Raw genomic sequence first — 21669 nt, 5'->3', positions numbered from 1 at the left:
CATAGCGACCACTGCGGGCCGCGCTGCGATTGGCTAGGCTGCGCGGCGGGGCGGGGCTCCACCCGCCGGGCGGCTGCGCGTGCCGCTAGTGGCTGCGTGGTGGGGACCGGGACCGGGGACCGGGACCGGGACGGGAGGGGAGGGGACAGGACAGGAGAGGACCGGACAGGACCCTCCTCTTCCCAGGGGGTCGCAGCCGGAGCCCGGGGCGCCGCGAAGGAGAGAAGAGGCCGAGGCCGAGTGGTTGGGCGTCTCGTTTATGGCGGGGCGCGGCTCAGGGCGGCCCGCGCGGCTCCCAGCCGCTCATGAGCAGGTAGGACTGGTTGGCGATGTCGGTGCCGGGCAGCCGGCCGGCAGCGTGCTCCGGCGGAGGGAGCGGCGCGCCCGCCTCCCTCCACGGACCGGGTAGCACCTCCAGCAGGCAGGGCAGGACGGCCTCCTCCGGCGGCTGCTTGTAGAAGGCGTTGGCCTGGGGGGAGGCAGAGGGGACGCGGTGGGGGCGGCCCTTGAGCCGCCCCCGGGGAGGCTCGGCCGCGGCGGGCCCGGCCCCGGCTCCGGCTCCCTCACCTGGCCGTGCTTGCCGCTCTCGTGGAGGAAGCTGCCCAGTGCGCGGTGCAGGTCGGGGACGGGGGGCCAGATCTTCTGCTTCATGTTGCTGGGTGCGCAGAAGGGGGTGTCAAAGGCAAACCCCCGCCCTGGGGTGCCTGACACGCCCGGGCAGGGTGCCCGGGCCTGCTGCTGGGACCCCCACCTGCCCCAGGCACAGCCCTTACCTGTAGAGGGAGGGGAAGGTGCACCGCAGCCCCAGGAGCACTCCCGTGAAGAGCAGCGGCACCACCGTAACACTCGGGACGAGCCAGCCTGCATTGTAGGAGGACTGCTGGGACTGACGCCCTCCCCAGACCTGCCACCACTGGGCCCTTCACAGCCCTGTCACCCTCTGCCCAGTGCTCCCCATCCCATTTCCAGCACTCTCGGTCTCCTGCCCTTGGCTGTGTGGCTCCTCTGGCTGCAGCCTATACTCCTGCCCTGTCCCTTACCTGCATCGGCCATGGCATCAACCACAACAGGTTTGGACCAGGTGCTCCAGCTGCCCTGGTACCTCGGCCCGCTGGGCTGGGCCCGCACCTGGGCATGGTAGCGGGCACCTGGCCGTAGGTCCAGGACTTCTTTCCTGGCTGCCCGTGGGACCTGCAGGACCTGCAGGGCAGAGCTAAGCTGGAGATGACAGCTGCTGCGGGGTGGCCAACGGTCTGCACTGGGTTCTGGGCCCATCCAGCCTGACCCCACGCAGGCCATGTGCTGGCAGTGGAGGTGGGCAAAGCTGCTCGGGTGAGCCCTGGCCGTGCCTTACCTTCCAATCATGGCTGTTCTCCACAGCGTAGCGGACCTGGTAGTCCAGCTGCTCTGCAAGCGCCTCCAAGGGTGGCAGCCACTGCAGGCTCAGCCGGCCCTGTGACACCACTGCCTGCACGAGCTGTGGGGCGTCTGTGAGCACTGTTGGGGATAGGAACATGTCGCTGCCATGGAATGTAACACGGGACGCCATGTCCCCTGCCAGCCATGCATGGGCAAGAGCAGGGGCCATGGCAGCACTCGGACTCACCAGCCTGGTGCAGCTTGAAGGGCTCCTTGAAGTAGCTGAGCGTGGTTGGCGTGTGAGGCTGGGTGATGTTCACCAAGACAGAGATGGAGCTGCCAGCCCTGGACTGGAAGGTGCAGGTGTGGGTGCCCTGTGCCCCCATGCTCACCTCCTCACACTGCTGCCATGTGTCTTCCCTGCACGAGGAGCGGGAAGCCATTCAGCCCCACTCCAGCAGCCCCATTCCCGTTGCCTGCTGCCAGCCCTGCTCTGGGGCCACCCTGTCCCCGCAGCCGGCGCTGCCTCACTGCTCCTGCACTCACCCAGGAAAGCCAGCGCTGCCTGTAGTCAGAGGGGCAGTGTGGTGTTGAGGTGTGAGGTCAATGGTGGTAGGGCATGGCAGGGCACAGAGCCAGGTGGCACACTGAGCAGAGCTGGTGGTCCCTGGGATGTGCCACCCCTCCACCTGAGCTCCATGTCCCCACCATGCCCCTTACCTTGTGCCAGCCCCACTTGGAGTTGCCCGGTAGAAGAGCTGGTGGGAGCTGCGGGGCTCTGTGGGGTCCCAGCTCCATTCACAGCGCACGTGCCGCAGGTCAGGGGTGCTGCAGCACAGCCCGATGTCTCCTGGGCAGGCGAGAGCCAGGGCAGGGAGGAGGCTGCTTGCTTCCAGCCCCCCAAAACCTAGGTGCTGCACCTCACCTACCCCAGGACCCCCACCTCTTGTAGCCACAGGCGTGGGTGTCCCCCCGCCATGCCAGCCAGCACCCTGGTGCTGAGGACGGCTGCTCACCGGAGGAGCGGGGTGTCTCTGCAGCCACTGTCTGCGACCAGGGCCCCCAGATGCCATCCATGGAGGTGCCATCGGGCTTGCTGCGCACCTGGATGTGGTACCTCACCCCTGGCCGCAGGTCCCGGAGGACCACCCAGGTGTTGGCCTGGACCAGCCCCTGCAGGAGAGGTGCCAGGCTCGGGAGCAGCTGTGGCCCCCAAATCCCCCTGCCCAGCCCTGGCCCCTCTGTGTACCTGCCCTGGTTCTGGGGAAGCTGTGGCTGCCCCAGCTGTGGATGTGCGGGTGCTGCTGGCTGGCTGGCTGGAGGGGTCCCCGGGGTGCTGCCTGCTGGGGTCCAATGCGGTGCTGCAGGGCATCTCTGGGGAGCTGGCAGGGCAGCACCGCACCTCATAGAGGAAGAAGTTCGGGTAGTCAGCGAGTGGCGGCTGCCATGACACGCAGACTTGCCCCGCAGCCCCGGCCCAGCGAGCCGTGATGTTCATCGGGGGGGCGATGAGACCTGTGGGGAACGTGCCAGCGTGTTTGCCATCCTGCAGCAGCTCCTGTCTGGGCACACCCTGGTCCTGCCAGGGGACACTCGGTGGTCCCCCCAGGGCTGCCTATGTGCCCAGCGTGCAGGGCACAGTGTGCTGGCAGCCCCCGCGGCAGGCAGAAGGGCAGGGACCCAGGTCTGGGGACTGTCCTGGTGTCACACAGGTATTGAGGAGGGACTCACCCACCGCATCCACACTGAGCTCCCGCCAGTACTTGGTCTGGTTGGTGGTGGCATCCAGGATGCAGAGGTGCAGCTGGGTGAAGAGCCGCACGTCCTGGCCGGGGAAGACACAGACATGCCGTGTCCTGCCAGCCCCATGGCGCCACGTGGAAACCGTGCACAAAGTGGGCACATCCCTGAGAATGAAGAGCGGGGTTCTGCAGCACTCCATGCCTCCTGCCTGCGACCAGGCTGGAGGAGAGGGAGCCTGGGGCATGGCACTGAGACCACGGTGTCACCAGCTCCTTCCTTGTGCCTCTGTCCACTCCAGGGCACCATCCCCATGGGACTAAAGGACAGCCATGGTGCCAGCCCCGCTGCAGGGTGTGTGGTCGCTGCTGTGTAGCTCCCATAGGCTTTCCACCATCGCTTCTTGCAGCGAGGAGCCACTGGGACAGCATGGAGAGCTGCAGCACTCTGACCCTGCTGCTCTGTGTGGGCAAAGGGGAGGCTGGGCTGTGTCCACACCACCTCCTACCTGCTGTACCAGTAGTAGAAGTGGTGCGTCCTGTTCACTGCCTCCTCCTCCTCCTCATCCCAGAAGCAGGTGAGGTCCTCAAAGGAGCGGGAGAAGCAGAGGATGTCCTCCGGCACTCCTGCCAGCAGTGCAGCATCTGGGAGGAGTGTGGATGTGAAGGAGCTCCTGGGAACAAACCTGTCCCCGTCCCACCTGTGCCCCCCCACCCCGTGCCTGCTGGCTGCCTTGCATCGGAGGCCAGGCTGTGTAGGCACCTGGGGCAATGTGGGCATGGCCGTGGACATGGCTGTGGCACAGGTACCCTCCGCCAGCTTGGCACGACAGAGAGGGACGCGGCACATGTCCTGGCTGCTGGCTCACACTGGGGTGCTGGCAGGCAGCAGAGCTCCCCGTTGGCTGGCCCCACTGCTCCCCCTTCTCAGCGCACAGGGTCCTTCGGGACAAACAAACATCCCGAAATAGCCCTGCGGTGGGAGGGGGGCTCGGGGCCCGGTGATCAAGGGGAAGCACCCCTGCCCTGCTCACGCCGGAAGGCGCGAGGAAGTGAGATAAGGAGGAGCAGTGCCCCGGGGAGGGGGAAAGGGCCTGGGGGCTGGCGTGGAGGCATGTGCTTCTGAGCATGGGGGGATGCACAAACCTTGGCCCAGGGACTGCTTGGGGGGCTGTGGGTTTCTTTGCCCCACTTAGCAAGCTGCCCTTCCTGTCATTGTGGGGATAACTGGGATGAACTAGAGCATCACACACTGCAGGATCTCCATCCCAAGCACCGGTGGCTTTGCTGGCACATGGTGGCTTGTCCCGGTTGGCAGGGAAGAGGGGACAGCCCCATGATGCAGATGTGTGAAGCATTGCTCCACCACTCCCTTCTCCCCATTGCCTCTGCTCTGGGACCTGCTCCAGCCCTCCTCCTCCTCCTCCTGGGATGTGTCCCCTTCTCCTGGGGCTTCCTCCAGCTGCAGGACCCCACAACAAGCCCCCTGCCAGTGCCTGGCCCTGCTGCATGTGCTGAGTGCATCTGTTCTCTGCTACATACCCCCTGTGCTGTCAGTTGAGCTCACCCTGAGCAACGAATAAGGGACAGTCCTCAAATGTCTTTGCTACCTTCTCAGTGTCCCCCTGCTCTCACTGTCCCTTTCCTTGCCCTGGCCCCTCCAGGCCTGTTCCTCCTTTCCCAGCTCTGTATTACCTCCCCCAGCCCACGTTCCCTCCCCGCAGACCACAGCTCCCCCCCGCTTCCCCTTTTGCACCCCTTTGCCCCCACCCCAGCCTTCATGCGGGCTCTGTGACCCCCGCACCTCCCAGCACCAGGGGATGAGGTGACCAGGTCCCAGCAGCTCTGTGGCACAGGGACCCATGGCATCCATGGTAGGTCCCACACTGATCCTGTGGGTTACCAGAGCATCTTTGCTGGCTGCAGGCTGTTTCCTAGGAAGAGCGGCCACACGGCTCTGCAGCCCACATCAGCCACACTTGGGCAACAGCTTGGGGCATGATGATGCTGCAGAGGCTACAAGCAGATGGAAAATGAGCCCGACCCTGTCCTTCCTCCCACTGTCCTACTATGGGGGTGATTCAAAACGTGCTCCCAAGCCTGCCATGGCCAGAGATCTGGGGTGGGGCTGGAGAGACGAGCAGGAGGTCGAGAGGATTTTGTTCAGTTAATGCTTTTTATGGTGTTGTAGCAAGTGTTAATAGGGCTAAGGAGCGGCTCAGAGAAAGCATGGACAGGTCTGGAATGGGAGAAAGCTGGGAAGTGGCTCTGGCAGGCACAGTGATCCAGGCTGAGGCCAGCTACCGGCTGAGCCGAGGATGCTCGGTGGGGCAGCAGATCACGGTGAGGCCGGTGCGGGAGCACTGGGACTAGCCTGGTGGTGCCACAGTGTTACCCGCGGTGCAGAGCGGTGCCGACAGATGTTAGTTTGAATTTTGCTCAGACCTGTGTCATCACAACTGAGAGCTTTTGATGAGTGGGGAGCCCCTCTGCCAACTGCGCGGGGCTAGGAGCTGCAGGCTGCCATCCCAGAGGGGTGCCCGAGAACAGCCAGGTCCTTCCCGCAGAGAGCAGGGACACCCCTTTGCTCCAGGCACCCCAAGGTGTCCCACAGATGAGAAAGGGGCTCCATCACCCACCTTGAACACCCCCCACACGAACTCCTGGGATGCCCCCTCCCCAGCCCTGTGGGTTCCGGCTGCCATAGGGTGCTGGCTGCCTGCGCCTGGCGTGCCAGCTCCTCTCTGGCCCATCCTTTGGGGGAGAAAATGGCCCCAAGGACCTACCTTGGGATGTCACTGGCTCAGGGGCTGACGGTGGGCTGCGAAGACTAAGCAGGACAGCAGGGAGCAACAAGAGCAGCCAGTGCCAGTGCAGGCAGGCTGCCATCCCGCACCCTGTGTCACGGCCACGCGTGCCGTGCTTGGCTCTTCCCAGCGCCCCACGAGCTGCTGCGGCTCCTCTGGGCGATACCTTTATCTGGGAAGTGGTGGCTGTGCAGCTCAGGAAGCCTGTCTGGAGGCTCCCCCCACCCCATCACCAGCACTTCCCCATGCCCGAAACCACCGTGCTGCGGCCCCTCTGCCACCAGCCGCAGTGCCAAGAGAGACTGCTCCTATCAGATAGGCTGCATGTCCTGTCCTTGTGGCTACCGGCTCGCTGGGAGACTGGAGTAGGAAGAAAAACAACCCCTGAGAAACCAGGGAGGCCCTCACATGCAGCAAGCAGGGCAGGGCAGGCTGTTGGGGGCTGCAGGCACGCAGGAGCGTGGGGCACAGGGAAGCTGCTCTGTCCCCATTCTGCCCTTTGCCACTCGGCACTGGTGTGTGCTGGGTCTGCTCTGCGCAGACCAGTGGCACTGTCCCCGCGGCTGTGCCGGAAGGAGGGCTGCAGCCATGGGGACATTGGCAGGACCCACACAGATGCTGGTGGTGCCAGTGTAGGAGTGGGGCCACCGTGATGGGGTCCTGCAGACACACTCAGCTTCGTGCCAATCCACCACGGCTGCTCAGCGTGGGCAGCCGTAAGGGTGTCCCACCCTGCCGGAGCATGGCACTGTGGTGCAGCCTGGGGAGCACCAGCCAGGCATGAGGAGCTGCTCACACGTCCCCACCCTACCAAGGGTGAGTTGGAATCTTGTCACTCTGCAGCAGCCAGGAACAGCACCAGGGACACCAAGGGGAGATGGGAACAGCCAGCACCAATTTGTCACTATCAAATTTTGTCCAACCAGTCCCACTTCCTTCTCCATCTGGCTACTGGGCTTTGCTGTAAGGTGCAGGGACAGTGGCACAGGTCAGGCTGCCTGTGAGGGCTGGTCCCCATCACTGTTTCACTGGAGACCTCAGTGATGGGACAGTGAGGCTGCTTACTAACAGCTGCGGTTGACACCAAAGAGCACTGGAGGCCAGAATGGGAAATCAAAATGCTATTGACAGGGTTGAACCACCTTCCAGGGAAAAAAGACTCTTGCCCAGAAAGGCAAATGCCAAACACATCTGCCTTGGGCTGAGATAACAGGCCCTGGCTTCCCACGGACTGCAGAAGACAACTAGATGGGCAGCTGGATGGTGTGCCTGGGACTTAGCAAGCTGAAACCAACAAAGATGAAGCCCACCTGCTGTCCATATAACAAACTGCAGCAGTGCAGGATGAGGGACTGCAGCCTGGGGCAGGAGCTCCCGCGGGAGTGTCACTGCAGAGCCCGGGCGATCCTTGAGGGACCAGCACGCGCGAGAGAATTGCTCCAGTGCATGCGTTTGACCCACCTGGTCAAACACAACGGCCCCTTCACAGCCCACGGGAAGTTGCCTGATGGCTCGGTGCAGCGCTGGACAGGCACCAGCTGGCTGAGCTGGGAAGGGTATGGAGCCACGCGGCCCTGCAGGGACCGGCTGGAGGAGCGAGGCCACCCTGTGAGGAACAGCCAGCCCAGGGGAAGCTGCAGGAACAGTTTTCAAGCATGTGAGAGGTGGCTGCACAGAGGAAGGCCATGGTCTGTTCTTCATGTCCCCTGGGGACAGGACAAAGTCTTAAACTGCAGGGGGGAGATCCCAGTTGGGTACTAAGAAAACCCATCCCCACAGCACAATGAGACCTGGGCTTGTCTAGGGGTGTTGGGGCATCCCTGGATCAGAGGACCCCAAAGGAGATGGGATCCCCAGGAGTGCCCACTGCAGCAGCAGCCCATCAGGGCCCCGCATCCTGTTCCCCAGTGCCATCAGTGGGGCAGAGCTGGGACCTCCCCTCCCCTCCTCTGGACCCAGCTGTCCGTTGCACTATGTTTATTTGCCATAAGGCAGAGCTGGCACCTCCGAAGAGTTACCGTAGAGCTGGAGGCTGTGCACAGCTGGTGCTGTCTCTTGTCACTCTGCACCCAGCGGGGTGGCCCCGTCCCATGCCAGCAGTGATGCTTGTGGCCCCGCTGGCACCACTTCAGGCCCAGGGCACGCCGAGAGCTGCAGGGCAGGCAGCCGCCAGGTTGCTGCTTCCCTTCTCACCCCGAAGTTTTGGCATTTGTGTCCGTGGGCTCAGGCGGTGTCACTCTGCCTCCTGAGAGGGCAGCTCTCCTGCCCGCTCTGCTGCAAACACCCTGCTGCTGCTTGCCCTTGGGGGCCATCCCAGTGTGTCCCCCAGCAGCGTGGAGCTGTGTTGGTGGCTGTTGGTGTGCCAGCGTGGCCAGCTGGGTGGGCTGGCAGGGAGGAGAAGGTGCAGTCCTGCTGCAGGGAAGGCTCTCTCGGGAAGGAGCACCGGCATTTGGCCTCTTGGCCCCAGCAGGGACGGGCAGCCCCTCGTCCCTACAGCACTGTCCCAGCAGCTGGGGCCAGCGTTGCCCCTGTGCACGGTGCCAGCGCAGCCTCATGCCTCCTCGGCGGTGGCATCGATCCCCGCATAGGTGAAGTTCTCGAACAGGGCCATGTTCACGTAGGCCTGCGGGGGAAGCCCAGTCAGGAGTCAGTTGTGATGGTGTCCCCATCTACCTCCTGTCACCACTGGCGCACCTGTGGGCGTTGTGCCCCATGGGGAGGTGATGGGACTCCTTGCACTCAAAAAGTGATGCTGGGGTTACCCCTATACGTGGTGGGGTCACACAGGTTCTGCTGCTGGGTGTCCCCCTGCCCGAGCCAGGGGATGCTCCAGCATTCAGACAAGCTCCGCACAGGGAGGGCATCCTTCCCACTGAGTTGGGGTGATGTGAGTGCCCTGCACCCAGCCCTGCCATTGCTGCCACTCACCTTCCTGGCCTCCAGCATGCGGATGAGCTGCATGGAGATCTGGGCGAAGGGTGGGCGCTCGTAGGGGCGGTCACGCCAGCACTGCCGCATCATCTCGTACCTGGGAGCACAGGGGGCAGAAAAGCTGTTTGTGGGAGATGAAGGGAAGTGGGCGGGAAACTAAAGCTCAGGAAGGGTGTTTGGGATGTGGGACCCCAGCTCACCCCCCAAACACGGTGCAGAGGGGAACCAAGCAGGAGTCACTGCAAGTTGGTGAGAGCCCAGTGGGGTGGTGGGGCTGGGGGGATGTGGGTGCTGCCATCAGCTGGGGCTCACTTACACCTCGTCATCGCAGTTACGCGGCTTCTCCATGCGGTAGCCCTGGGGCAGCTTCTCGTAGAGCTCGGCGCACGTCATCCCGCAGTATGGCGTCCCCCCTGCAGCCAGAGGCACACAGCTGGCTGTGGCAGGGACGGTCCCTGGCTGGCCCCTCCAGAGCTGCAGGAGGACCAGACCTGCAGGGACCCAAGTGGAGGCAGGGGACACAGAAGAGCCTTACCCAAGCTGACGATCTCCCAGAGCAGGACACCAAATGACCACCTGAAAGGGCAGGAGCCAAGGCTGTGACAAAGCCCACAGCCATGCCCCACTGACTGGCACGGGGCAAAGCCCAGGGCGGAGCGGGCAGCCAGGGCTTGGGCTAAGCTGGCAGCTCCCCAGGAAGATGCTCCAGCATCACCTCCTGCCCTTGCAGTGCCCAGAGCAAAAGCGTTGCTGCAGAGTGCTCCAGAGAGGGATGGAAGTGCTCTCGCAGGAGCAGGAGCAGTCCTGCCTGCAGGACTTACACATCGCTCTTGGTGGTGTACACGCTGTAGTTCAGGGACTCAATGGCCATCCAGCGAACCGGCAAGCGGCCCTGGGGAAGCAGAGAGTGACCGTCAGGGGAGGGGGGATGCCTCGAGGACAGAGGACAGCCGTGACCCAGACAGTCCCGACATGGTGGGTCGTTCCTGCCGATGGTGGGCATCCTGCCCACTGCATCGGTGCAGATCCCATAGAGGTGCTTTGCTCCTGCCTCACCATTGTCTTCTTCACATAGACCTCCTCCCCTCTGGAGAGGCCGAAGTCGGCAATCTTGGAGGCCAGGTTTTCTCCTACGAGGATGTTCCTGGCTGCCAGGTCCCTGTGAATGAACTGAAAGGGGCCAGCAGTCAGCAGGAGCCACACACTCCCTCCTGCTGGCCCCGGGGTTCTTGTGCCCTGATGGGGAGTTCCAGGGAGAAGGATGCTTTGAGGGGCTTGTGGGAGATGTACCTGCTTCTCGCTCAGGTACTGCATCCCCTTGGCCACGTCTGAAGCAAACTGGAGGAGCTGCTGGGAGGTGAGGGTGGAGGCAGTGCCGTGCTCCTTGGCAAAGGCCGGGTCCGTCTCCAGGACTCGGCTTTTGCGGAGGAAGTCGAGGAGGTTTCCGTAGGGAGCATACTCAATGGCTATGTACAGGTAGCCTGGGGGGCAGGAAGAGGTTGGGCTCGTGGGGGTCTCCCCAGCAAAGAGGAATACGGAGCCAGGGGCTGTGGGGCTGGGTTGGGGGGAGAGAGGGACAGCCCTCACCCTTGTTCTCACAGGCACCCAGCAAGTTGATGATGTTGGGATGATGGCCCAGTTTACACAGCACCTCCAGCTCCCCAGCAAAGTCTCGATGGTCGTTCTCCGAAGCAAACTCTGGAAGTGAAGAAGGGATGGATGCCTGAGTCCTACAAGGGCCTTTTCTCTGCTCCTCCGCTGATGTCTCCTGCCCTTCCTCAACCCTGAGCATGCCACACAATGCAGCTGTGTCCCCCAGCCCACCCTGCCCACCTTCCCGCACTGCTCACCTTTCAGCATCTTGATGGCTGCGTTCATTTTCAGGCCGTCCTTTTTGATCATGGCCCTGATGACCTGCCCGAAGTTGCCCTCCCCAATCATGTCCTCAAACTTGATGTCTTCCCACTCCAGGATGGGGTAGCTGAGGGGCTCGGGCTGCGGCTTGGGCCGGCGCGTCAGGGTCAGGGTCCCTGAGTTGAACTGCAGGATAGTTTCTTCCCCCTGGTGGACGGGAGTGGGTGAGGTTAGAGGCACTGGGCACCCCTCTGCCGGTGCGGCAGTCCCGGCAGGGCAGGCGTCGTGGGCAAAGGTGGGCTCCGCACCCTCTCCGCGTGGAAGTGAGGTCTGGCTGCATCAGGACTGGAGGCTACAGAGCGTGACCTGGATCGGGCTGGGATGTGGGGAGCTGGGGACACAGTCCTGGTGGGGCAGGCGGCACTCACCGAGCCGGACTGGTACGTAAAGGTGCGGCGCCGGTGGAAAAAATTCTTCTTGATGAGGAAAAGCGCCAGGAGGGCAAAGAGGATGGTGAGGCAGGTGACGGACACAGAGCCAATGATGGCCAAGAGCAGCTGCTGGTCTATCCCCCCCTGCTCGATGCTCTGGCTGCCCAGGCTGGGCGGCACACTCAGCGCTCCTGTTGAAAGGAGGGATGAAGGGTCGTGGTCCACGGCCGAGCCCTGCTTGGGCTGCATGGGTGGCCAGGCACTGAGACTGCAGCCCTCTCCCAGCACCCCAGGACCCCATGAAGACACCACAGATGCATCCTGAGCTCCCAGGGCCATGATAGCACAGGAGTGAGGGTGTCACTGCCCAAGCTCTGCCACTGAACCCACCAGTTTCTGGACCCTCCAACCAGCTCTGGGTCCAGCCACCAGCTCCTCCCATGCGGGCTCTGCCCTGGTCCTTTATCCCCTTGCACACCGTGTCACCCTCTGGCCAAGGCAAAGCCACTCTGCAGGTGCCGTGCTGTCACCATGCCACCCCTGCCTCATCAGGACTAGGAGGAGCAGGATTTCTGAAGATGCCCACAAGTGTTTTGAGTTTGAGCTGCTGCTTCAGAGCCGCTCTCTGAGGTTACCATGAGCACCCTGGTTGCTCTTTGCTGACCCGGATGCTGAGCCCAAACTGCAGCAGAGCCACGAGCCTCCTGCCTGCTAGGACACCCTACTCACCGTCCCCCAAGGTCTTGGCTTTCACAGGTTGGCTCCACTCCCCTGGGACATGGGAGTTGGCCCGAACACGAAACTGGTAGCTGGTGCTGGCATTGAGACCCCCAATGATCTTGGTGGTCTCAGTGCCGCTGTCGGTGTCGATCCACTGGGGCTCACTAGTGCCCCCCACCTGCTGCAGCTCCACGATGTACTTGGTGATGCCCCCGTTGGGGTACTCCGGGACCTGCCAGGAGAGCCTGACAGCGGTGTCGGACACAGACTCTGCCAAGAGCGACCGTGGGGAGGAGGGCCCTGGAACAAGGAGAGGAAAGCATCAGCCCCAGGGTGGGGCTCTCAGTGCTGCAGGGGCTAAGCACTGGCCCAAGGACTGGAACCCATGGATGGCAATGGCAATCAAAGCTGCGCTAGGCTTGAGGGACCTCCGGTCCCTGCTTGGGCAGAGACAGGAGGAGGCAGAGCTGCTCTCCAGCAGCAGGGCAGGACTGCCCCCACAAACACTCCTCTGAGGTCCCAGCCTCAGGGACCATCAAGCTAGATGTCTCTGTACCGACTAGCTCTTGGGATATTTTCTTTCTTCGACCCTCTCTCATGCATGGCAGGTTTTGAGCATCTTATCATTCCCACTGTCTCCTCTGAGCCTTCTCCAACCTGTCCACATCTCTAACCCTAAATCACCAAATCCCACAAAGTGCTTAAAATTACCAAGCGGAGAAAGCTTCACATTCTTCAAGCCTGATGCCCACCAGCCCTCCCAACGTATATCCGCTGGCACAGAGCCTCACTGAAGGCTTCATGCACTGCTCACCCCTTGCCTGTCAGGAAGGCTGGTCAGGCTGATGATGCACCTCCCCACAATTTCCCACCTATGTGGGAGGCTGCGTGCGTCTGCCCCCAGAAGGAGCTACAGCTCTCCTCAAGCCCTAGTGACCATCCAGCAAAACTACCAGGCAGCAGCATTAAAGTGAACCAAAGGGAAAAAATTTTTTCATGCAAAGTATAATTATATTGTGGAACTTGTTGCTACAGGGTGTTGTAAAGGCTGCAAGTACAGACAGGTCCATCAGGGCTTGGGCAAGGGTGCAGAGAACAGATCTGTTTGTGAGCATCGCTTGTGATGACCTGAATGTCATGTTCAGCTTAGGATGTTTCTCAGCTGCTTGGTGCTGGAGGCTGCAGGGTCTTGCAGGGAAAGGTGGACCCGTTTTCCCCAAGCAGCTATTCATGCACTATCAGAGACAGGATACACAAGCAGCCAGACCTGGGCATGGTCCCTGTTACATTTATAACGGATTTATCAATGTAATTCCCTGTAATACTTCCCTGTGTGCTGCCGGACTCACCTTTGCTGTTGATCATGACTTTGTAGAGGTCAGAGGGAGGTCCCAGGCTGGTGCAGTGGTAGACCAGCACCTCCAGCCCATACTCCTTGTTGAACTCCAGGTCCCCAATGCGGGCGGAGAGCACAGAGATGGACGTGATGTTTTTCTCACAGACTAGCCGCCTCGCAGAGTCAAAGAGATGGACGATGAACCCATGTGCTGGCTCGTGGTTACTTGGCAACTTCCAGTTGACATGAAGGGTGTTTTTCTCCTCTATGGACCAACCTTCGATCACAGGCTTGACTGTAGGCTCTGCAAACAAAAAGGCAGCAAAACCTCATGTGCAAGGGTAGGGTCAGTGTTAGGATCAGGGTGAGGTTGAGGGAGATGCGGGCTCACCAAGGCACTCGGTCACCATGATGGCCTCGGGCCCCTTGCTGCCCTCCCCACCATTCCCTGGCCGGCTTAGCTGCACCTTGATGACGTAGGCGGTCACTGGACGGAGGTTCATGACGGTGATGTTCTCGCTGTTGTCAACTATTGCACAAGAGGATATGTCAAAAACATGCCCACGACCCACACTCAGCCATGCCCATGAGTCACTGGCGTCCGCCCCAGCATCACTGCAGGGGTCCCAGGATTGAGACCTCTGCCCACCTCAGACCCCCACTGGCAGGGGCAGCTGTGCCCTCTTCCCCGGCAAACACGTACCCACAATGGATGACCATGCTGAGGTGTCGTCCTTGGGCTTGTAGAGCAGCTTGATGGACGCAATGGGTCCGTCGCCTGAGAAGCAGTCCACGGGCGATACCACGAGCTGGCGGCTTTGCTTGGCCAGCAGCCGTGGTGGGCTCAGGGGCACTGGTGGCACTGGGGATGAAGGAGGGAACAACACTAGTGGGACTGGGAACAATGAGGACCAGAGTGTGGGGACATCCACCGCCTCTTGTCTTCTTTCAGCTTTGTCAGGGAAGTCTTTTATCACCACTCAAACCTGTCTGCTGACACTGCGGCACACGATGGGTGTCACTCAGTCCAATGTGGGGAGGGTTTGGCATTGCCACACTGTGTGGTCAGCCTCCTCTAGCAGCCCCATCTCATCTCACTCATGCTGCCGCTTTTTCCTCACCTCGAATGTTGACCTTGACTTTCCGGCTGTCCTGGCCCCCAGTCGTGGAGACTCGGCACTCCCAGAGCCCTGTGTCTGCCTTCGTCAGGTGCTGCACCTGAAACTCGCAGGTGATCTGCCCTGGCTCGATGATGGCTTTGATGAGCTGCGGGCACGCAGGGTGCCATCAGCCCCTGGCTCAGATCCCCGCTCCCCGTGCCAGCCTGCAGCTGCCCAGCAGGCTTGTGGGGAAGCAGCTGCTTTTGGGGGAGCCGGCAACGCAGGTGGGGGCCGATGTGTGGGGATGGTGGTGGGGCAAGGGTGCCAGGCAAGCAGCGGTACCTTGAGCACGGTGCCGTCAGCCTTGCGCAGCTCCACGCTGTCACTGGCAGGCAGTGGGTTACCGGTGGCCACGCAGCTGACAACGGGCTCCGAGCCCAGGTTGAACTCCAGCTCTGAGGCCAGTTGGATGATCTGGGGGAACCGGTCTGGCATGGAAAGGTCAACATTAGGGCTGGCCTCACTTCTTCCCAGGCACGAGAGAGGCTGGCACCTTTCTCTGGTCCCAGCCACAGCCAGACTCTGGTGCTGGGGGCTAGCGTCAGGTGCTATAGTCCAGCCCCAATCCCTGCCCCACATGCCGGAGTCAGCAACAGTTTTGACACAGCTAATCCTGGGGCTAATCACAGCTAATCTAGCCAGACTAGATGCTCTCGTTGCAGTGTCCCGGTTTCCATAGGGTTGGGGGCTACTTCTGCTGGCAAGGGGAGGTGCTGAGCCAGCTGGTGAGACCAGCAGCCGATGGCCCCCCCCAGTGACTGGTGAGGAAGGAGCCAGAGCCCATCTTAGGGTGGAGGCCAGAAATCCACTGTGGCCCTGCGCCCACCTCACCTGACTTCTCGCAGCGCTGCCCATGCCAGCCCGCAGGGCAGATGCACCCGCTGAAGCGGTTACAGCTGCCTCCATTTTGGCAGGCACACCCCAGGGCACAGTCTGGTCCATAGTATCCCGGGGGACAGGCTGCGGGAAGAGGAAAGCTCGCTGCTACCCCTGGCCACAGCATGGGGCCAGCAGCTGGTGCAGGCAGCAGCACTGCTCAGCCCATGCCGACTCTCAGGCCGGGAGAGGTGTGCATGGGCCCCGGAGGAAGCCCGGGTTGGACGAGTGATGGGATGGATGCCCATATCCCCGTACCTTGGCTGCAGCGGGGGCCGCTCCATCCGGAGGCGCAGGAGCAGCCGTAGGGGTCGGGCAGGCAGAAGCTCAGTCCCCTGCAGCCCTGGGCTCTCTGGCACGTCTCCTGGCAGTTGCGGCCAAACTGCCCTTCCCGGCAGGCTGGGAAAAACAAGCATGGTCTGTCCTCACCCATCATTTGCCCATGCACTGCTTGTGCACAGCATGGCACCGGCTCAGGTGCCCTGAGCCCCACCCCAAGCACGTCCTGAAGCCACATCCTGCTGAGAAGGTGGCTGGTCTGACCCTGCTACAGGCACAGAGAGCAATGCGCAGTGAGGCTGGGGATGTACGTGGCATTTGTGGCCATGGTGCCTGGGTCTGAGGGTGCAGCAGGGCCCCCATGCGTGCCCTGGGCACAGCTCCTGCTGCCAGGCAGCCAGCACCTACCTCGCTCGCAGCGGGTGCCCATGAAGCCGGGAGGGCAGACACATTCGCCAACGTGGTCGTGGCAGATGCCGCCATTCAGACAGTCAGGACAGTCCTTCTCACAGGATGGTCCCCATTTCTTCATGGGGCAGGCTGCAGAGAGAGCGGAGGGGGCACAGGGTGGCACCGGGGACAGAGTGTAGCTTCCTGTCCCTGTGTCCTGGGGAGCTGGGTCCCCACTCACCTCTCACGATCAGGCGGTAGAAGGCACTCCACAGAGGGCTATCCCCCATGAACGTGGCGCTGTAGACCCCATTTTCGCTCATGCTGACATTGGGGAGCATTAGGGTGACAAGGTCGCCTCTCACCTCGCCCCGATCCGTGGTCTGGTAGTAGGTGCCTATAAGGGGACAGAGGGTGACCTGGGGTCCCCCTGTGCCCCTGGGATGATTGCCAGGACCCCGGCTGGGATCATTGCCAGGACCCGGCTGGGAGCAGCGCCAGCCCTGCGCCTGCTCTCAGGGTCACTTGCCATTTCTTTTCCACATCACGTCTGTCTCCTTCCTCTTGATGACCCTGGCAGAGAAGGTGGCCGGCTCAGCAATGTTCACGGTCTGTGTGGCCTTCACCGGGAAGAGGTGGGCTGCAGAGGATGATGATGAGGAGCAGACTGGGCAACAGTCACCCCCCAGGGCACTCGCATCCGAGTGCAGCACCAGCACCCCCAGACCAGCACCCCCAAAACACAGCCCTGGTGCAGCCCAGTGCCCACCACACGTGTTTCTGCTGGGATGTCATGATGCGCCTCCCAGTTGCCCCATGAGACAGACACCAAGGAGTGGGATGGGGCATCCTGCTCTCTGGCCAGCCCAGCGTGGGAGGCTGGGGGCAGCAGCCTGGGGTGGCAACGGCTGGGACAAACTCACACGGTGCTCCCTGCTCACTGCCAGCCTGGGGAGGTGCGGAGCGGCTTCTGGCAGCGCCGGCACAGGCAGGCGTGGGGCGGCGAGGGGAAGCAGGTGTGTGGAGGGTGGCACGCCAGCCTGCCGGACCCGCAGCCCTGTCACAGCTGTTTTCCTGATCTCCCAGGTGTTGGTGCGCGCAGCAGCGATGAACTCTTGGAGTATTAACGTGAGTCAGCCAGACCCAGCTTGGAGCACAAACGGGGCTATAAATGCGATAAAGCCTGGCAAACCCAGCCCTGAGCGTGCCTGGACAGACACAAAAGCGGGCACAGGCGGGCGCTGGCTCTCGGATCCTGCCTGTGCATCGGCTTGGACACACTCAAAGCTCACCGGGTCGGAGCTAAGGCACATCCAGCCCTGTGTCCTGCCCCAGTGAGGCCGGGAGCCTGGAGGAAACGGCACATGCCACGGACGCCCGGGGAAGGGCACCGCAGGTCATGCGTACTAGTAATTCCCCAGAATTGCCTCCCTCCCTTCAGCGGTTGGCAGTTCAGCAGCTTCCCAGGTCAGGCACCAGCCCTTCAGTGGAGGCTTCTTTCTGCCACGGGCTTTGCAGTCCCCTGCAAAGGCCACACAGATGTGGCCCCCATCCGGTCTCATGCCATCTCACTCACCGGAGTGAGAGCCCAACACGTCCCTGGGGATCACGCACACAGTGCTTTGTGTTTCCCTACGCTGGATTTTGTCTGCTGCTCCACCACGTGTCGGCAGTGCCCACAGCCCCCCGCAGCTCAGCCCTCCCTGGGCAGCTCCAGGACAGCAGCTGGCACAGCTGCTTGTTCAGCTATTTGTAACCACAATGGGTGGCACCAGTCCCCGCAGAGACACCGTACCACGCTAGCGGGGACTTCTTTGCATGACAAGAACAACAATTTAATTCTTGCTCCCTTTCTTTTAGTCAGTTATTTACCCTTGCAGAGACCCCCCCCAACTACCCCCTGGGTGCAAAGATGCTCCCAAAGAGCCTTTGAAAGGGAATTTTCTTAATCACTATCAGCCAGGTTGCCCACAGCATCCTCACCACTGCCACCCCAAAGACCTTCCCACTGCAAACTCACACTGCCTCTTCCTCAGGTACCGCATAACCACAAATTCTGCTCTTTATTATGGTTTCCACTAACTTCCCCGGTTCCACTTTGGGTTTACAGGCCTGTAACTCCGGACCCAGAAAGCATTTAGGAAAGGCTGGTGTCCCACAAGCAGCCTTGCTGCCTGCCCTCCGCTCACATCCCACAGGCACCGGCATAGCCCTGCTCATGGCAAGCCCGGCCTGGCAATGCTGTGCTGCTCCATTCAGCTATTTATTGCCTGGCTCCTGCTACCAGCACTGGCATTTTAGACAGATCCCCCAGAAGTTTCCCTAGCTTCTCTATTGTGCACATGAATGCAAAAATAAAATAATTTTTGTTTTCTGCAATTATTTTTCTGGGCATCTTTCTGCTCTGGATATTGTAAAAAAGAGGTTATTTTCAGGTTTAAACTCTTCTGAAACTGCCCCTCAGGATCTCCTGGGTCTGCTTCACTTTGTTTTTACAGCAAAATTTCCAAAGTTTATCATCCTTCCTTTGTTCTTTGTGCATGACCTTTCAGGAGATGTTTTCCTCTAACAGCATTCCCCACCCGCTGCTTCATCGCCCTGGCCTGCTTTGGCGCACTCTGGGGTTTAACGACACCCACGACATGCACTGAGCCTCCCTGGTGCGTTGGGTACACAGCCCTCCCTTCCCCCGCACAGATGTCATTTTTTTTGGTTACTTTTTCCTTTGATTCGTCTTCTACAATGGAACTTTTTTACTTCTATAAAATCTTTATCTTTTTACTTCTCCTTCTCTAAATTAAACAGAGCAACAGCAGCTTGTTTGGCACTTCGAAAAAAGCCACTTTTTTGGCACCCAGACACCAACCAGCTCCTCCACAGTGGTATTTTGGCCTCGCTACGTCAACCCAGGAGTGGGGGGGCTGGCTGGGAGCCCTCCCCACCATGGAACACCCTATCACACTGATGGAGCCCCAGAGCTGTCATGTCCCTCTGTGAATCACATATGGGGACATCTGGGGGTACAGAGCCTCCGCTGTGCAACTTGTCCCCCACGCCCCTGCTGCTGGCTATGCACCCCACACTGTCTCTGGGTGCCTCTGCCTTCCTCTCTCATCTCCTCTGTGCTCCTCTGCTTGCCCAGACAGGCTGGCTGTTTCTGCTAGGACTGCTAGCATTTTTGGGTCAAGCCTCTGGCTGAGGATGCAGACTGGTCCCTGCTCCTTGGTGGATGCTCGGACCCCACCAGCAGCCTCTGTTCCTCAGCTTGGAGATACTAGGGCTGCTCAAAACAGCTTGCTAAAGCTGTGTTTTAACACAGACAGGGAAACTTGTATCCCCCTTGTCTCATTCTCAGCAAGAGGTTGACTGTTTTAACCAAAACTTTATAAAAAAAGAGCTAAAAAGCATCCTGAGGCAGGCAAACAACTATCACAGAAGATTTCAGTCCTACTAGTTTTGCAAAGTCCCAAGCACGGAGACAAGTGGAGGGAGTGTGGGCAGTGTGGGAGAGCACTGCCCTGGGTGGTATCCCCGCCTCTGGCCAGCCTGGGGAGGCCCTTTTGGCTCATATGGCCCAAAATGGGAGCAGGAGACAAGAGCCCAGTGCTTCCCTTGGCTGCAGCGTGCCCTGGCAGTGCCTCTCGGTGAGACCCCACCACTGGAGCAGTGACATGCTGCTGCGGAACAGTGCTTGCCAAGCACCCAGGGAAGCTGCTGGAGATGCACCTTGGTGCTGCCTCCTGCCCCCTGTACTCCCCAGGAGCCCGCGGGATGGGCACAAGGCTGGCACAGCTGCCATGGGCTGCCTCCCGCCCTGATTAATGATTTCCAGACCCCACCATCTCCTCCAAGGGCGCCCGACTTCCTCTTGGACCTTGCCCTGCTGCTGGGCACCATTCCTAACCCAGCGACTGCCTGCGCTGCTGCCTGTCACCGTCCACCTCCACGGCGCTTGGCCACACTCCTCCAGCTGAACATCCCTTCCCTCTCCACCCTGCCGGTGCCAGTGGACCCCAAACCTAGCCCATGCGTCACTGCCATCCCCCCACCACACTGGCTGGTGCTGGGATTGCAAAGCACAGGGCAGGTAGCTCCCACATGGACTCGACTGGCAGGTAAGGGGCTGCCCACCGCCCCCACAGCCGCTCACCGTTGTGGCTGTTGTGCACGTAGACCACCTGGGCTTGCTCGGTTGGAGTGCGCCCCAGGCAGTAGAGGATCCCCACCAGGTCGGCCATGGAGAAGCCCCTGGCCTGGACGTGGTTGCTGCGGTTGCGGTAGTTTTGGAAGCCTGTCTTGGGGTGCGTCATCACAATCTTGTTCTCGCGCTCGATCTGCAGGTAGCTCACGTCACGCTCCCCCATGATGCAGGAGAGGAAGAAGTCGGAGCGGGACAGGCTCTGCACATTGGCGATCAGGGTGATGTCCAGGATGGCCCCTGGGGTGGGGGAGCACAAGGGCATGTCACAGCTGGACAAGGGCACAGCCATTTGCCCCAGGGCCAGACCCCATCACCCAGATGTCACTCCCTTTCCAGGACGTTTTTGCCACCCCTAGCCCAGGGGGCACAAACAGGGCACAGTTGGGTCAGGCGCAGACCCGTCAGGATGACACAGAGGGCATTTCCACTCTCATTTTGGGGATCCTCACGGGCTCAGTCCCCCGACATGAGCCAAGCATGCAGTCAGATGGGGGTCCCGGGGCCCCTTTCCTCCCATGAGCTGCCTGCATCCCAGCCCGGTGTTGGGGAGAGGTGGGCAGAGGAGGGCACTGCCGGCCTCTGAGGTCTCCAAATGGCCGATCACAAAGGCATGTTTCCTCCCTCCAAAGCCTGCTCTGATGGCGCCACTGAGCTCCCACAGGCACCTCAGCCCTCCAAGACTCTCTGGGGTAGGGGCTGCTCCCCGGGGCAGAGGGAAAGGGCCCATTTACCTGCCAGCCATGGGAGGAGAAGCAGAAGATAAACCTGGAGTCCCATGTCCTTGGAGCGTGTCCCGAATCCAGCACAGGTCAGAAAATCCCTGGCATGTCCCAGCCGTGGGGGTTGGAGCCGGAGGATGCAACTGCCTAGGGGTTCCACGTGAGCAGTGGCTCAGGACCTCTGCTCCTGCTTCGCAGCCCCCATCTTGCCTTTGCCCCGCTGCTCGGTGTCGGGGGCAGCCCAGACCACCTCCTCTCGCGCATAGCCTGGGCACGGTGAGGAAGATGTCCCCGTCCCCACTTGCTTGGTGGTCACCTGGCTGCTCAGGAGCAGGGCTTGGTGGCGAAGAGGCCACTGAGGTCCCCTGCCCGGTGGCAGCTCTCCTGGGGAGTCAGGACAACTCCCGTCCAGGCTGGGGCCTCAGCGTTGCTCAGGGAGCCCTGAGCACGTGGCCCGAGCCCTGGAGGGGTGGGCACCTGCTCCCCTCCTCGCCCACTGTGCAGAGGGTCTCATACCCCAACCCGCCCAGGCGGCAGCATCTCCATCCCCTCAGCACAGCCGACGGCTGTGGGAAGGGCTCTCTGGAGCAGGGAAAGGAAAGGGGCCAAGGGGCCGTGGCTGGCGGCAGTGGCGGAGCCAAATCCTGTTTCCCATGCGGCGTTTCCTGCTCTCCACCCATTGTTCGGAGATGGCCCTGACTCCAGGAGCCGGCAGGATCTGCCCTGCATAGACGGTCCCCTGGAGAGCGGCACACAGGGAGGCTGAGGCTGTACACACCTCGTGACACCTCCTTCTGCCACCCGGGCACTGAGGCACAGCCCCACCTGGGCTCCGCAGTGTGCCAAGGCCCCGCTCAGGACTGCGGT

General features: G+C 61.4%; 2 protein-coding genes across 2 annotated transcripts; both read right to left on the bottom strand.

The window, feature by feature from the left end:
- Positions 1 to 274: 274 nt before the first annotated feature.
- Positions 275 to 6048, bottom strand: MPL (MPL proto-oncogene, thrombopoietin receptor). The gene is made up of 12 exons (XM_086617748.1): positions 5885 to 6048; positions 3608 to 3743; positions 3091 to 3266; positions 2609 to 2874; positions 2376 to 2532; positions 2080 to 2209; positions 1607 to 1779; positions 1355 to 1497; positions 1041 to 1200; positions 774 to 861; positions 568 to 655; positions 275 to 469 (listed from the first exon to the last, which is right to left on the bottom strand). Exons 1-12 carry the CDS (start codon positions 5985 to 5987, stop codon positions 275 to 277), a joined length of 1815 nt encoding a protein of 604 aa, XP_086473874.1. The 5' UTR covers positions 5988 to 6048.
- Positions 6049 to 8456: 2408 nt separating this feature from the next.
- Positions 8457 to 20860, bottom strand: TIE1 (tyrosine kinase with immunoglobulin like and EGF like domains 1). The gene is made up of 23 exons (XM_086617214.1): positions 20815 to 20860; positions 20033 to 20320; positions 16412 to 16522; positions 16124 to 16279; positions 15901 to 16032; positions 15472 to 15612; positions 15169 to 15297; positions 14620 to 14765; positions 14299 to 14443; positions 13881 to 14039; positions 13569 to 13706; positions 13191 to 13481; positions 11851 to 12141; positions 10999 to 11312; positions 10687 to 10897; positions 10424 to 10534; positions 10127 to 10317; positions 9893 to 10006; positions 9658 to 9728; positions 9372 to 9412; positions 9153 to 9249; positions 8834 to 8933; positions 8457 to 8528 (listed from the first exon to the last, which is right to left on the bottom strand). The coding sequence occupies exons 1-23, from the start codon at positions 20858 to 20860 to the stop codon at positions 8457 to 8459; spliced, it is 3495 nt and encodes a 1164-aa protein (XP_086473340.1).
- Positions 20861 to 21669: the final 809 nt, after the last annotated feature.

Source organism: Tauraco erythrolophus, chromosome 10, assembly GCF_009769465.1.
Source record: "Tauraco erythrolophus isolate bTauEry1 chromosome 10, bTauEry1.pri, whole genome shotgun sequence".
Lineage (NCBI taxonomy): Eukaryota > Metazoa > Chordata > Aves > Musophagiformes > Musophagidae > Tauraco > Tauraco erythrolophus.
This window is presented reverse-complemented; position numbering and strand designations above follow the sequence as displayed.

What these genes read in the sequence shown, in the direction of transcription:
- TIE1 (XM_086617214.1), bottom strand. Translation starts at nt 20,860, where the DNA reads ATGGGACTCCAGGTTTATCTTCTGCTTCTCCTCCCATGGCTGGCAG. An exon ending in AGTCAAGGTCAACATTCGAG is followed by an intron (nt 14,040 to 14,298) that starts GTGAGGAAAAAG and finishes CTTCATCCCCAG; the next exon opens with TGCCACCAGTGCCCCTGAGC. An exon ending in AGCCATCAAGATGCTGAAAG is followed by an intron (nt 10,535 to 10,686) that starts GTGAGCAGTGCG and finishes CTTCACTTCCAG; the next exon opens with AGTTTGCTTCGGAGAACGAC.
- MPL (XM_086617748.1), bottom strand. Translation starts at nt 5,987, where the DNA reads ATGGCAGCCTGCCTGCACTGGCACTGGCTGCTCTTGTTGCTCCCTGCT. An exon ending in TTCTACTACTGGTACAGCAG is followed by an intron (nt 3,267 to 3,607) that starts GTAGGAGGTGGT and finishes CTTCATTCTCAG; the next exon opens with GGATGTGCCCACTTTGTGCA. An exon ending in CCAAGTGGGGCTGGCACAAG is followed by an intron (nt 1,780 to 2,079) that starts GTAAGGGGCATG and finishes CTCCTCGTGCAG; the next exon opens with GGAAGACACATGGCAGCAGT.